At 49.6% G+C, this 15,299-nt stretch overlaps 2 protein-coding genes across 4 annotated transcripts in view; one reads left to right on the forward strand and one right to left on the reverse strand.

Annotated features, from left to right (window-relative positions):
• WNT5B (Wnt family member 5B) overlaps positions 1-15,299 on the reverse strand; it is a 92,514-nt gene that overhangs the window by 31,557 nt on the left and 45,658 nt on the right. Inside the window, exon 1 of one of the 3 annotated variants that reach the window (XM_077267033.1) lies at positions 1,595-1,726. The exons of the other annotated variants lie outside the window; for them this stretch is intronic. The gene's annotated coding sequence lies outside the window, so the exon portion shown is untranslated. Of the gene's footprint in view, positions 1-1,594; positions 1,727-15,299 lie in introns of those variants that run through there. 3 annotated transcript variants of the gene reach the window in all.
• On the forward strand, positions 842-3,985 carry FBXL14 (F-box and leucine rich repeat protein 14). Its single transcript, XM_077267036.1, has one exon. It carries the CDS (start codon positions 1,475-1,477, stop codon positions 2,675-2,677), a length of 1,203 nt encoding a protein of 400 aa, XP_077123151.1. The 5' UTR covers positions 842-1,474; the 3' UTR covers positions 2,678-3,985.

Here is a 15,299-nt window from a genome sequence, read left to right on the forward strand (position 1 = left end):
GTTCACAATTCCAGCTCTGACTGACAGTCTTTGGCCGGGTCACGGAGCATTGGTCATATTATTCAGCTAGTACAGAGGGGCCCCAACTGGCGGATGGAAGGAACTGCACCCCAGCTGTACTGTGATATCACTGTGTGCATTATCCCTGTACTGTGACATCACTGTGTGTATTATCTCTGCACTGTGACATCACAGTGTGTATTATCCCTGTACTGTGACATCACTGTGTATTATCTCTGTACTGTGACATCACTGTGTGTATTATCCCTGTACTGTGACATCACTGTGTATTATCTCTGTACTGTGACATCACTGTGTATTATCTCTGCACTGTGACATCACTGTGTGTATTATCCCTGTACTGTGACATCACTGTGTGCATTATCCCTGTACTGTGACATCACTGTGTGCATTATCTCTGTACTGTGACGTCACTGTGTGTGGTATTATCCCTGTACTGTGACATCACTGTGTGCATTATCCCTGTACTGTGACATCACTGTGTGCATTATCCCTGTACTGTGACATCACTGTGTGCGGTATTATTCCTGTACTGTGACATCGCTGTGCGTATTATCCCTGTACTGTGACATCACTGTGTGCAGTATTATCCCTGTACTGTGACATCACTGTGTGTATTATCCCTGTACTGTGACATCACTGTGTGTATTATCCCTGTACTGTGACATCACTGTGTGTATTATCCCTGTACTGTGACATCGCTGTGTGTATTATCCCTGTACTGTGACATCACTGTGTGTATTATCCCTGTACTGTGACGTCACTGTGTGTATTATACCTGTACTGTGACGTCACTGTGTGTGGCATTATCCCTGTACTGTGACGTCCCTGTGTTAGCCCTGTACTGTGACGTCACTATTATCCCTGTACTGTGACGTCACTGTGCGCGGTATTAGTGCAGGGTCACCCGGAGAGAACACGGAGAGGAGCAGAAGTAACTTTCATGCTGTCACCATCGCCACGAAGGAGTTAACCAGAGAGGAAACCGCGGGCAGGAGGGGCCGGTCACCATGGTAACAGGTCTCCTGCGCCCGAGACAAAGGAGCAGCCGCGGGTGACCCCGCCCACAACCACGCCTCCCTCTCGGTGTCGGCAGCGCGCACTCGCTCGCGCATGCCCAGTGCCGACCCCGCCCACCACCCCCTCTCCTGTTTTGTAGTCTTGTCGGGGCGCTGCGCATGCTCAGGGCGGAGCCGCGCACGTCAGACGCCGGCAGCGCGCACGTCACCCATTAACGGTCCAGTCAGGGCTCCGGCCGGCGGCTGTCTGTGTCCTCGGACGGTGAGAGAAGCGCGGAGCCGAGAGGAGCAGCAGCAGGATGCCGGGTCCCCGGAGAGCGGGGCCGGGCTGAGCAGAGACCGAGAGCCCGGAGCGAGAAGAGGCGCGCTCCCTCCTGGCGGCCTCGGGCAGCACGACGCTCGCCAGGCCGCGGCCTAGTCAGGGGGATGCCGGGATGGAGAGCCACATCTCCTGCCTGTTCCCGGAGCTGCTGGCCATGATCTTCGGCTACCTGGACGTCCGCGACAAGGGCCGAGCGGCGCAGGTGTGCGGGGCCTGGCGGGACGCGGCCTACCACAAGTCCGTGTGGCGGGGCACCGAGGCCAAGCTGCACCTCCGCCGCGCCAACCCGTCGCTGTTCCCCAGCCTGCAGGCCCGCGGCATCCGGCGGGTGCAGATCCTGAGCCTGCGCCGCTCCCTCAGCTACGTCATCCAGGGCCTGCCCGACATCGAGAGCCTGAACCTGAGCGGCTGCTACAACCTGACGGACAACGGCCTGGGCCACGCCTTCGTGCAGGAGATCCCGTCCCTGCGGGCGCTCAACCTGAGCCTGTGCAAGCAGATCACGGACAGCAGCCTGGGCCGCATTGCCCAGTACCTGAAGCGGCTGGAGGGGCTGGAGCTGGGGGGCTGCTCCAACATCACCAACACCGGCCTGCTGCTCATCGCCTGGGGGCTGCACGGCCTCAAAAGCCTGAACCTGCGCAGCTGCCGCCACGTCTCCGACGTGGGCATCGGGCACCTGGCCGGGATGACCCGCAGCGCCGCCGAGGGCTGCCTGAGCCTGGAGCAGCTCACCCTGCAGGACTGCCAGAAGCTCACCGACCTGGCGCTCAAGCACATCGCCCGGGGGCTGCAGGGGCTCCGCGTGCTCAACCTCAGCTTCTGCGGGGGCATCTCGGACGCCGGGCTGCTGCACCTGTCCCACATGGGCGGTCTGCGGAGCCTGAACCTGCGCAGCTGCGACAACATCAGCGACACGGGCATCATGCACCTGGCCATGGGCAGCCTGCGCCTCTCCGGCCTGGACGTCTCCTTCTGCGACAAGGTGGGCGACCAGAGCCTGGCCTACATCGCCCAGGGCCTGTATGGACTCAAATCTCTGTCGCTCTGCTCCTGTCACATCAGCGACGACGGCATCAACCGGATGGTGCGGCAGATGCACAGCCTGCGGACCCTGAACATCGGCCAGTGCGTCCGCATCACCGACAAGGGGCTGGACCTCATCGCCGAGCACCTGAGCCAGCTGACCGGCATCGACCTGTACGGGTGCACCCGCATCACCAAGAGGGGACTGGAGCGGATCACGCAGCTGCCTTGCCTCAAAGTGCTCAACCTGGGGCTGTGGCAGATGACCGAGAGCGAGAAAGTCAGGTGAGGGCCGGCGTGCCCCCGAGAGACTTCCCGAACTGCTGTCATACTGCCTGCTAGGGCCACACGAGCTGGGAGGAGAATGGGGCCACGTGTGGTGCTGACAGGTGGCATCAGGTTGTCACCAGTGAAGTCTACATGACAGGGGCCTACTGGTGTGTGGCATGGGTTACCCCCTGTGCTGGGGAAGTACTGGGGCACCCCACCACTGCAGTCTCTGAACGTCACAGGCTGGCAGCGTCCACGTCGTAGGGTGTGTGCCTACAAGAGGACCGCCTGTGACCTTCACGTGCAAAGGGGCTCACAAGTCTAGGTGAAATTGTGGCAAAGATGCTCAAAACTCCTGCCGCAGCTTCACCCCGCAGAAAAGTGGCTAACCCATGCCAATAGCTGGTCGCCTCTCCCTGCTCCAGCATTACGAAGGGTTAACGGGAGCTGCACCCCCTCTCCTAACATTTCTGCATTTTTTTATTTTCTATATTTTGTAAAGTAGAAGTAACTTTCCAGTAAAGAAACGCTTATCCGACACATTCCTGGAGACGAGGTCCTCCCTCCCCCCAATCATGGATTCCTTACGGCCGGCTACCTCGTTTTTCATTTTCACGTCCTAAAATAGTTGATTTTATTTGGGCCCTTTTGTTTTGCGTTTGTTCCTAAACTGGAAAGATTGGTCGTTTCTGTTCTGATATTTCAAGAAATCATGTGCCCCACGGGGCGATGAGGCTGGCCCACTAATTTAAGCCCCTTCCTGCCAGTCCATTGCTAAAGTACGAGGGATTAGATAGGAGACCCGTCCTGTAGGGGTTGGGTGGGATTTTCCTTAATTTTTAATCACGTTTTTGAGTTGTGGAACTGAAGTGCAGATCTTTCGCCTTTTCTTAACTCTTTGCTGCTGACAGACGTGAAAAGCCGAGCGCCGACTGCTGACGATCGTCAAATTATATATGCAAACATCAGACGCCCCCTCCCCCCCACCTTTTGCTTTTCTACCGCCGGGGCAGAATCCATTCTCAGATCAGGGGAACTTTCTGTCTTCGTTTCTGCAGAGCACATTCGGCTCCATTTTAGAAATTTTTTTTTTTTTTTTTTTTGCAAAATAGTTGCTGACGTGGACTTTATTGGTATTTTGTATCCCCCCCCTGCTCCCTGAACATCTCCACAGTTGGATCTCACCTAGAAAACGTGCCGAATTTCATTGTACTGTCTGTGAATTTGTATAAAGATCCTCCGAGAAACGCTTTATATTCTTACAGTTAAAAGGAAAAACGGATATTTATATAATAAAAGAGGAAATATGATGTATGTTTTTGAGAAACTCGGCTGCTGTTGTGTTATTCCAGTGAGGGGGCACAGAAAGCTGGGGGTTATGGTGGGGGATGTAGGATAATGTGGTCCCTCTAGAGTTGTCGTAAACTACAACTCCCAGCTCACCCTGGTACCTTACGTCAGGCAGAGCATGCTGGGAGCTGTAGTTTTGCAGCAGCTGAAGAACCACAGCTTTGAGACTGGAAAGAGCTGCAGCTAGAACCCCCGAATATTCGGGGAGAATTGCTTGTTCTAGACCCCCTAACACGAAGGGGAACAATGTAAATTATCATCTTTCCTTGCGGCAGGACTCGCTGCGGCCGGGGTCACGTGCAGACCTGTGAGCTAATACCGCGTCTGGAGGTGGCCACGGACGGCGAAGGAGTTGGCGCTGTAAATACTATTACCGTAGGTTGGAGTATTCACATGGGCGGGTAATGTGCCACGGGGACACAACTGCATCTTTCCACAAGTGCCTGGCTGTGTGATTACTGGAGTAACCAGAATTAAAACAGATTTGTTGGGATCCAGTTGCCCATAGCCAGTGCGTGTACGCCCTCAGGGTGCCCGTACCCAGTGCCAATGCATGTATGTATGCCGTCAGGATGCCCGTACCCAGTGCCAATGCATGTATGTATGCCGTCAGGATGCCCGTACCCAGTGCCAATGCATGTATGTATGCCGTCAGGATGCCCGTACTCGGTGCCTGTAAACCCTCAACAGTATCCATACTCTGTGTATACTCACACTGGCAACGGGCACCGTGTGTGTGTGTGTATATATATGTATATATATATATATGTATATGTATATATATATATATATATATATATATATATACACACAGGAAAGATACATCTTGGTAGCGTGTTAGCCAGTGGATAGAAAAATATTTAGAATTGAGAGCCATCAGGGCTTGATACTTTTTAATGGTTAACTGAAAAGATGGTAACAAATTGCAGCTTTTGAGACTACACAGGTTATTTCTCTGCTGTGTTGTATATAAATGTGATTCTTCAGAATTTCTATTAGTCTATGCCTGGTGAAGGGACCTGAGTAGTCTCGAAAGCTGCAATTTGTTGCCATCTTTTCAGATAACCATTAAAAAGTGTCAACCGCTGGTGACTCCCAATTCTAAATATGTGTATACATACACACTTGTACTGGGAAACCTGAGGGTATATACACTGCCACCGAGTATAGGTATAGTAAATACCGTATATTCCCTCAGGGTGCCAGCCTGGGTGACAGACTGAACACTTAGCCGCATTTACCCCCTATCCAAGTTGTACCCCTTCCCCCTCTATACAGGTTGCACACCTTCCCCCTCCTCCTCCACCTCTCCCGGCTACATGCCGTCACCCCCCCTCGGTTATGCGCCATCACCCCCCTACCATCTATCCAGGTTACGCACAGTCATCCCCAATCTTCCACCTATCCCGTTTATGCGTCGTCATCCCCAATTCTCCATCTATCCTGGTTACGTGCCATTTCCTCCTGCCTACGCGCCGTCTCCTCTCTCGGTGCCTACGCGCCGTCTCCTCTCTCGGTGCCTACGCGCCGTCTCCTCTCTCGGTGCCTACGCGCCGTCTCCTCTCTCGGTGCCTACGCGCCGTCTCCTCTCTCGGTGCCTACGCGCCGTCTCCTCTCTCGGTGCCTACGCGCCGTCTCCTCTCTCGGTGCCTACGCGCCGTCTCCTCTCTCGGTGCCTACGCGCCGTCTCCTCTCTCGGTGCCTACGCGCCGTCTCCTCTCTCGGTGCCGTCTCCTCCCTTCTCTGGCCTACGCGCTGTCTCCTCCCCTCTCCGGCCTAGGCGCCGTTAGCCCCCCCCTCCTGTGTACACGCCACCACAACCCCCCCTACCCCGGGAGGTTGAGCGCAAACATGAAAACGGATGCCACATCACCAGGTACAAGAAGGGTCCCTGATGTTTAAGGGGATATATGCAAATGTCACACATGGTGGGTATTGTGCCAACAAAAAAAGGAGGCACAATGACTACACCCAATGCAAGGGCAGGTACTTATAATGGGGGACAGGTGGGAGATTGTCATACAGACAACACAATGCAGATAAGAAAATGGGAATGGCTACGACCGACCTTCTAAACTGATAAAGAAGATGGGGTCCGAAACATCCGATATTGGGGGGGTCCCCAGTACATAACAGGTATAGTGTGTGGGGGGTGTCCCCAGTGTGCACAGGTCGTGTGTGTAGGTCAGCGATATACGCCAGGTCTGTCAGGAGGGAGTCCCTGTGTACGGCAAGCCTTGTGGGTGTTGCTGCGGGGAGCCTCCATGTTATACTGCGAGTATTGCAGCTGGGGGGTCCACAACGTTTAGAGAGGTCTCCCTTGCATCATGGGTCTTTGTATAGACAGACTTTCTGGAGTGTCACTGGTGGTATATACAGTGACTTGCAAATATATTCAACCCCTTGGCTTTTTACCTATTTTGTTACAAACATTGAGATGTGTGTGATGCATCAGCACTACATAGTCTAAGATAGTGAAGTGAGAAAAATATAGACAAAAATTAAAAGTATGGGATCAAATAACTAAAAATTGACATGTGCATACGTACTCGCCCCCTTTTGCTATTAAGCCCTACACATTTTTGGTGCAAGCAATTCCCTCCGGTAGTCCCATGGTCAGTGACAGGACGTCCCCTGTGTGCAATCTAAGTGCCACATCTGTCACTATATACACTTGTAAGTGAGCTATAAGGCCACAGAGGCTGCAACACCATTAACAAGAGGCATCACTAACCAAACCACCAAGGAGATCTCCACACCCCACCACAAAGACCAAGGAGATCTCCATACACCACCACAAAGACCAAGGAGATCTCCACACACCAACACAAAGACCAAGGAGATCTCCACACAACACCACAAAGACCAAGATCTTCACCCACCACCACAAAGACCAAGGAGAGCTCCATACACCACCACAAAGACCAAGAAGATCTCCACACCCCACCATAAAGACCAAGGAGATCTCCACACACCAACACACAGACCAAGGAGATCTCCACACACCACCACAAAGACCAAGGAGATCTCCACACCCCACCACAAAGACCAAGAAGATCTCCACACCCCACCATAAAGACCAAGGAGATCTCCACACACCAAAACACAGACCAAGGAGATCTCCACACCCCACCACAAAGACCAAGGAGATCTCCATACACCACCACAAAGACCAAGAAGATCTCCACACCCCACCATAAAGACCAAGGAGATCTCCACACACCAAAACACAGACCAAGGAGATCTCCACACACCACCACAAAGACCAAGGAGATCTCCACACCCCACCACAAAGACCAAGGAGATCTCCACACCCCACCACAAAGACCAAGGAGATCTCCACACACCACCACAAAGACCAAGGAGATCTCCACACCCCACCACAAAGACCAAGGAGATCTCCATACACCACCACAAAAACCAAGAAGATCTCCACACCCCACCATAAAGACCAAGGAGATCTCCACACCCCACCATAAAGACCAAGGAGATCTCCACACACCAACACACAGACCAAGGAGATCTCCACACACCACCACAAAGACCAAGGAGATCTCCACACCCCACCACAAAGACCAAGGAGATCTCCACACCCCACCACAAAGACCAAGGAGATCTCCACACACCACCACAAAGACCAAGGCGATCTCCACACCCCACCATAAAGACCAAGGAGATCTCCACACACCACCACAAAGACCAAGATCTCCACCCACCACCACAAACACCACGGAGAGCTCCACTCACCACCACAAAGGCCAAGGAGATCTCCACCCACCACCACAAAGACCAAGGAGATCTCCACCCACCACAACAAAGACCAAGGAGATTGCTAAACTCCACCACAGAGACCAAGGAGATTGCTAAACTCCACCACAGAGACCAAGGAGATCGCCAAACTCCACCACAAAGACCAAGAAGATCTCCAAACACCACCACAGAGACCAAGGAGATTGCTAAACTCCACCACAGAGATCAAGGAGATTTCCAAACGCCACCACAAAGACCAAGGAGATCTCCAAACTCCACAACGAAGACCAAGGAGATCTCCAAACACCAACACGAAGACCAAGGAGATCTCCAAACTCCACAACGAAGACCAAGGAGATCGCCAAACACCACCACGAAGACCAAGAAGATCTCCAAACACTATCATAGTACACTGTTCCCTCTCCAGCTGTATTACGCAATATAATGTATATATAGACCAACCCCAGTATATCCCGCGATGCGCATATATAGACCAACCCCAGCGTATCCCACGGTGCGTATATTGGTGCGTCTTACAAAATTAGAATATCATCAAAAAGTTAATTTATTTCAATTCTTCAATACCAAAAGTGAAACTCATTATATAGAGTCATTACACACAGAGTGATCTATTTCACGTGTTTATTTCTGTTAATGTTGATGATTAAGGCTTACAGCCAATGAGAACTCTAAAGTCATTATCTCAGTAAATTAGAATACTTTATAACACCAGCTTGAAAAATGATTTTAAAATTCGAAATGTTCCCTACTGAAATGTATGATCAGTAAATGCACTCAGTACTTGGTCGGGGCTTATCTTGCATCAATTCCTGCATCAATGAGGCGTGGCATCAGCCTGTGGCACTGCTGAGGGGTTATGGAGACCCAGGTTGCAGGAGGAACAGGAGGAGCACTGCCATAGCCCTGCACAATGACCTCCAGCAGGCCACAAATGTGCACGTGTCTGCACAAACTGTTAGAAACCGACTCCATGAGGATGGTCTGAGGGCCCGACGTCCACAGATGGGGGTTGTGCTCACAGCCCAACACCGTGCAGGACGCTTGGCATTTGCCACAGAACACCAGGATTGGCAAATTCCCCACTGGTGCCCTGTGCTCTTCACAGATGAAAGCAGGTTCACACTGAGCACATGTGACAGAAGTGACAAAGTCTGGAGACGCCGTGGAGAGCGATCTGCTGCCTGCAACATCCTTCAGCATGACCGGTTTGGCAGTGGGTCAGTAATGGTGTTCGGTGGCATTTCTTTGGAGGGCCGCACAGCCCTCCATGTGCTCGCCAGAGGTCGCCTGACTGCCATTAGGTACCGAGATGAGATCCTCAGACCCCTTGTGAGACCACATGCTGGTGCGGTTGGTCCTGGGTTCCTCCTAATGCAGGACAATGCCAGATATCATGTGGCTGGAGTGTGTCAGCAGTTCCTGCAAGATGAAGGCATTGAAGCTATGGACTGGCCGCCCATTCCCCAGACCTGAATCCGATTGAACACATCTGGGACATCATGTCTCGCTCCATCCACCAACGTCACGTTGCACCACAGACTGTCCAGGAGTTAGCGGATGCTTTAGTCCAGGCCTGGGAGGAGATCCCTCAGGAGACCATCTGTCGTCTCATCAGGAGCATGTCCAGGCGTTGTAGGGAGATCATACAGGCACGTGGAGGCCACACACACTACTGAGCATCATTTCCTTGTCTTGAGGCATTTCCACTGAAGTTGGATCAGCCTGTAACTTCATTTTCCACTTTGATTTTGAGCATCATTCCAACTCCAGACCTCCGTGGGATATTAGTTGTGAATTACGTAGATAATTTTTAGGTTTTATTGTTCTCAACACATTCCACTATGTAATGAATAAAGATTTCCAACTAGAATATTTCATTCAGTGAAATCTAGGATCTGGGATTTTAGTGTCCCCTTCATTTTTTTTGAGCAGTGTATAAATACACTGCACAGTACCGCTCCTCCTGTATATACACAGCATAGTACCACTCCTGTATATATACACTGCACAGCACCACTCCTCCTGTATATATACACTGCACAGTACCACTCCTCCTGTATATACACACACTGCACAGTACCACTCCTCCTGTATATATACACTGCACAGTACCACTCCTCCTGTATATATACACTGCACAGTACCACTCCTCCTGTATATATACTGCACAGTACCACTCCTCCTGTCCTGTATATATACCCTGCACAGTACCACTCCTCCTGTATATATACACTGCACAGTACCACTCCTCCTGTATATATACACTGCACAGTACCACTCCTCCTGTATATACACACTGCACAGTACCACTTCTCCTGTATATATATACTGCACAGTACCACTCCTCCTGTCCTGTATATATACACTGTACAGTACCACTCCTCCTGTATATACACTGCACAGTACCACTCCTCCTGTCCTGTATATATACACTGCACAGTACCACTCCTCCTGTATATATACACTGCACAGCACCACTCCTCCTGTATATATACACTGCACAGTACCACTCCTCCTGTATATATACACTGCACAGTACCCCTCCTCCTGTATATATACACTGCACAGTACCACTCCTCCTGTATATACACTGCACAGTACCACTCCTCCTGTATATATACACTGCACAGTACCACTCCTCCTGTATATACACACTGCACAGTACCACTCCTCCTGTATATATACACTGCACAGTACCACTCCTCCTGTCCTGTATATATACACTGCACAGTACCACTCCTCCTGTATATACACTGCACAGTACCACTCCTCCTGTCCTGTATATATACACTGCACAGTACCACTCCTCCTGTATATACACTGCACAGTACCACTCCTCCTGTCCTGTATATATACACTGCACAGTACCACTCCTCCTGTATATATACACTGCACAGTACCACTCCTCCTGTATATACACACTGCACAGTACCACTCCTCCTGTATATATACACTGCACAGTACCACTCCTCCTGTATATATACACTGCACAGTAGCCTCCTCCTGTATATATACACTGCACAGTACCACTCCTCCTGTATATACACACACTGCACAGTACCACTCCTCCTGTATATATACTGCACAGTACCACTCCTCCTGTCCTGTATATATACCCTGCACAGCACCACTCCTCCTGTATATATACACTGCACAGCACCACTCCTCCTGTCCTGTATATATACACTGCACAGTACCACTCCTCCTGTATATATACACTGCACAGCACCACTCCTCCTGTATATATACACTGCACAGTACCACTCCTCCTGTATATATACACTGCACAGTACCGCTCCTCCTGTATATATACACCGCACAATATCACTCCTCCTGTATATATACACTGCACAGCACCACTCCTCCTGTATATATACACTGCACAGTACCACTCCTCCTGTATATATACACTGCACAGTACCACTCCTCCTGTCCTGTATATATGCACTGAACAGTACCACTCCTCCTGTATATACACTGAACAGTACCACTCCTCCTGTATATACACACTGCACAGTACCTACTCCTCCTGTATATATACACTGCACAGTACCACTCCTCCTGTCCTGTATATATACACTGCACAGTACCACTCCTCCTGTATATACACTGCACAGTACCACTCCTCCTGTATATATACACTGCACAGTACCGCTCCTCCTGTATATATACACTGCACAATATCACTCCTCCTGTATATATACACTGCACAGCACCACTCCTCCTGTATATATACACTGCACAGTACCACTCCTCCTGTATATATACACTGCACAGTACCACTCCTCCTGTCCTGTATATATACACTGCACAGTACCACTCCTCCTGTATATACACTGAACAGTACCACTCCTCCTGTATATATACACTGCACAGTACCACTCCTCCTGTATATACACACTGCACAGTACCTACTCCTCCTGTATATATACACTGCACAGTATCACTCCTCCTGTCCTGTATATATACACTGCACAGTACCCCTCCTCCTGTATATACACTGCACAGTACCACTCCTCCTGTATATATACACTGCACAGTACCACTCCTCCTGTATATACACACTGCACAGTACCACTCCTCCTGTATACACTGCACAGTACCACTCCTCCTGTCCTGTATATATACACTGCACAGTACCACTCCTCCTGTATATACACTGCACAGTACCACTCCTCCGTCCTGTATATATACACTGCACAGTACCACTCCTCCTGTATATACACTGCACAGTACCACTCCTCCTGTATATACACACTGCACAGTACCACTCCTCCTGTATATACACACTGCACAGTACCACTCCTCCTGTATACACTGCACAGTACCACTCCTCCTGTCCTGTATATATACACTGCACAGTACCACTCCTCCTGTATATACACTGCACAGTACCACTCCTCCGTCCTGTATATATACACTGCACAGTACCACTCCTCCTGTATATACACTGCACAGTACCACTCCTCCTGTATATACACACTGCACAGTACCACTCCTCCTGTATATATACACTGCACAGTACCACTCCTCCTGTCCTGTATATATACACTGCACAGTACCACTCCTCCTGTATATATACACTGCACAGTACCACTCCTCCTGTATATATACACTGCACAGTACCACTCCTCCTGTATATATACACTGCACAGTACCACTCCTCCTGTATATATATACTGCACAGTAGCCTCCTCCTGTATATATACACTGCACAGTACCACTCCTCCTGTATATACACTGCACAGTACCACTCCTCCTGTATATACACACTGCACAGTACCACTCCTCCTGTATATATACACTGCACAGTACCACTCCTCCTGTCCTGTATATATACACTGCACAGTACCACTCCTCCTGTATATATACACTGCACAGTACCACTCCTCCTGTATATATACACTGCACAGTACCACTCCTCCTGTATATATACACTGCACAGTACCACTCCTCCTGTATATATACTGCACAGTACCACTCCTCCTGTCCTGTATATATACCCTGCACAGCACCACTCCTCCTGTATATATACACTGCACAGCACCACTCCTCCTGTCCTGTATATATACACTGCACAGTACCACTCCTCCTGTATATATACACTGCACAGCACCACTCCTCCTGTATATATACACTGCACAGTACCACTCCTCCTGTATATATACACTGCACAGTACCGCTCCTCCTGTATATATACACCGCACAGTACCACTCCTCCTGTATATATACACTGCACAATATCACTCCTCCTGTATATATACACTGCACAGCACCACTCCTCCTGTATATATACACTGCACAGCACCACTCCTCCTGTATATATACACTGCACAGTACCACTCCTCCTGTATATATACACTGCACAGTACCACTCCTCCTGTATATATACACTGCACAGTACCACTCCTCCTGTCCTGTATATATACACTGCACAGTACCACTCCTCCTGTATATACACTGAACAGTACCACTCCTCCTGTATATATACACTGCACAGTACCACTCCTCCTGTATATACACACTGCACAGTACCTACTCCTCCTGTATATATACACTGCACAGTACCACTCCTCCTGTCCTGTATATATACACTGCACAGTACCCCTCCTCCTGTATATATACACTGCACAATATCACTCCTCCTGTATATATATACACTGCACAGTACCACTCCCCCTGTATATATACACTGCACAGTACCACTCCTCCTGTATATATACACTGCACAGCACCACTCCTCCTGTATATATACACTGCACAGTACCACTCCTCCTGTATATATACACTGCACAGTACCACTCCTCCTGTATATATACACTGCACAGCACCACTCCTCCTGTATATATACACTGCACAGTACCACTCCTCCTGTATATATACACTGCACAGCACCACTCCTCCTGTATATATACACTGCACAGTACCACTCCTCCTGTATATATACACTGCACAGTACCACTCCTCCTGTATATACACTGCACAGTACCACTCCTCCTGTATATACACACTGCACAGTACCTACTCCTCCTGTATATATACACTGCACAGTACCACTCCTCCTGTCCTGTATATATACACTGCACAGTACCACTCCTCCTGTATATATACACTGCACAGTACCGCTCCTCCTGTATATACACTGCACAGTACCACTCCTCCTGTATATATACACTGCACAGTACCACTCCTCCTGTCCTGTATATATACACTGCACAGTACCACTCCTCCTGTATATATACACTGCACAGTACCACTCCTCCTGTATATATACACTGCACAGTACCACTCCTCCTGTATATATACACTGCACAGTATCGCTCCTCCTGTATATACACTGCACAGTACCACTCCTCCTGTATATATACACTGCACAGTACCACTCCTCCTGTATATATACACTGCACAGTACCACTCCTCCTGTATATATACACTGCACAGTACCACTCCTCCTGTCCTGTATATATACACTGCACAGTACCACTCCTCCTGTATATATACACTGCACAGTACCACTCCTCCTGTCCTGTATATATACACTGCACAGTACCACTCCTCCTGTATATATACACTGCACAGTACCACTCCTCCTGTATATATACACTGCACAGTACCACTCCTCCTGTCCTGTATATATACACTGCACAGTACCGCTCCTCCTGTATATATACACTGCACAGTACCGCTCCTCCTGTATATATACACTGCACAGTACCACTCCTCCTGTATATATACACTGCACAGTACCACTCCTCCTGTATATATACACTGCACAGTACCACTCCTCCTGTATATATACACTGCACAGCACCACTCCTCCTGTATATATATACACTGCACAGTACCACTCCTCCTGTATATATACACTGCACAGTACCACTCCTCCTGTATATATACACTGCACAGTACCACTCCTCCTGTATATATACACTGCACAGTACCACTCCTCCTGTATATATATACTGCACAGTAGCCTCCTCCTGTATATATACACTGCACAGTACCACTCCTCCTGTATATACACACACTGCACAGTACCACTCCTCCTGTATATATACTGCACAGTACCACTCCTCCTGTCCTGTATATATACCCTGCACAGCACCACTCCTCCTGTATATATACACTGCACAGCACCACTCCTCCTGTCCTGTATATATACACTGCACAGTACCACTCCTCCTGTATATATACACTGCACAGCACCACTCCTCCTGTATATATACACTGCACAGTACCACTCCTCCTGTATATATACACTGCACAGTACCGCTCCTCCTGTATATATACACCGCACAGTACCACTCCTCCTGTATATATACACTGCACAGTACCACTCCTCCTGTATATATACACTGCACAATATCACTCCTCCTGTATATATACACTGCACAGCACCACTCCTCCTGTATATATACACTGCACAGCACCACTCCTCCTGTATATATACACTGCACAGTACCACTCCTCCTGTATATATACACTGCACAGTACCACTCCTCCTGTATATATACACTGCA

The sequence above is a fragment of the Ranitomeya variabilis genome, chromosome 5, assembly GCF_051348905.1.
Source record: "Ranitomeya variabilis isolate aRanVar5 chromosome 5, aRanVar5.hap1, whole genome shotgun sequence".
Classification (NCBI taxonomy): Eukaryota; Metazoa; Chordata; class Amphibia; order Anura; family Dendrobatidae; genus Ranitomeya; species Ranitomeya variabilis.

Excerpts from the sequence above, each read along its gene's own strand:
- FBXL14 (XM_077267036.1), top strand. The coding sequence starts at position 1,475 with ATGGAGAGCCACATCTCCTGCCTGTTCCCGGAGCTGCTGGCCATGATC.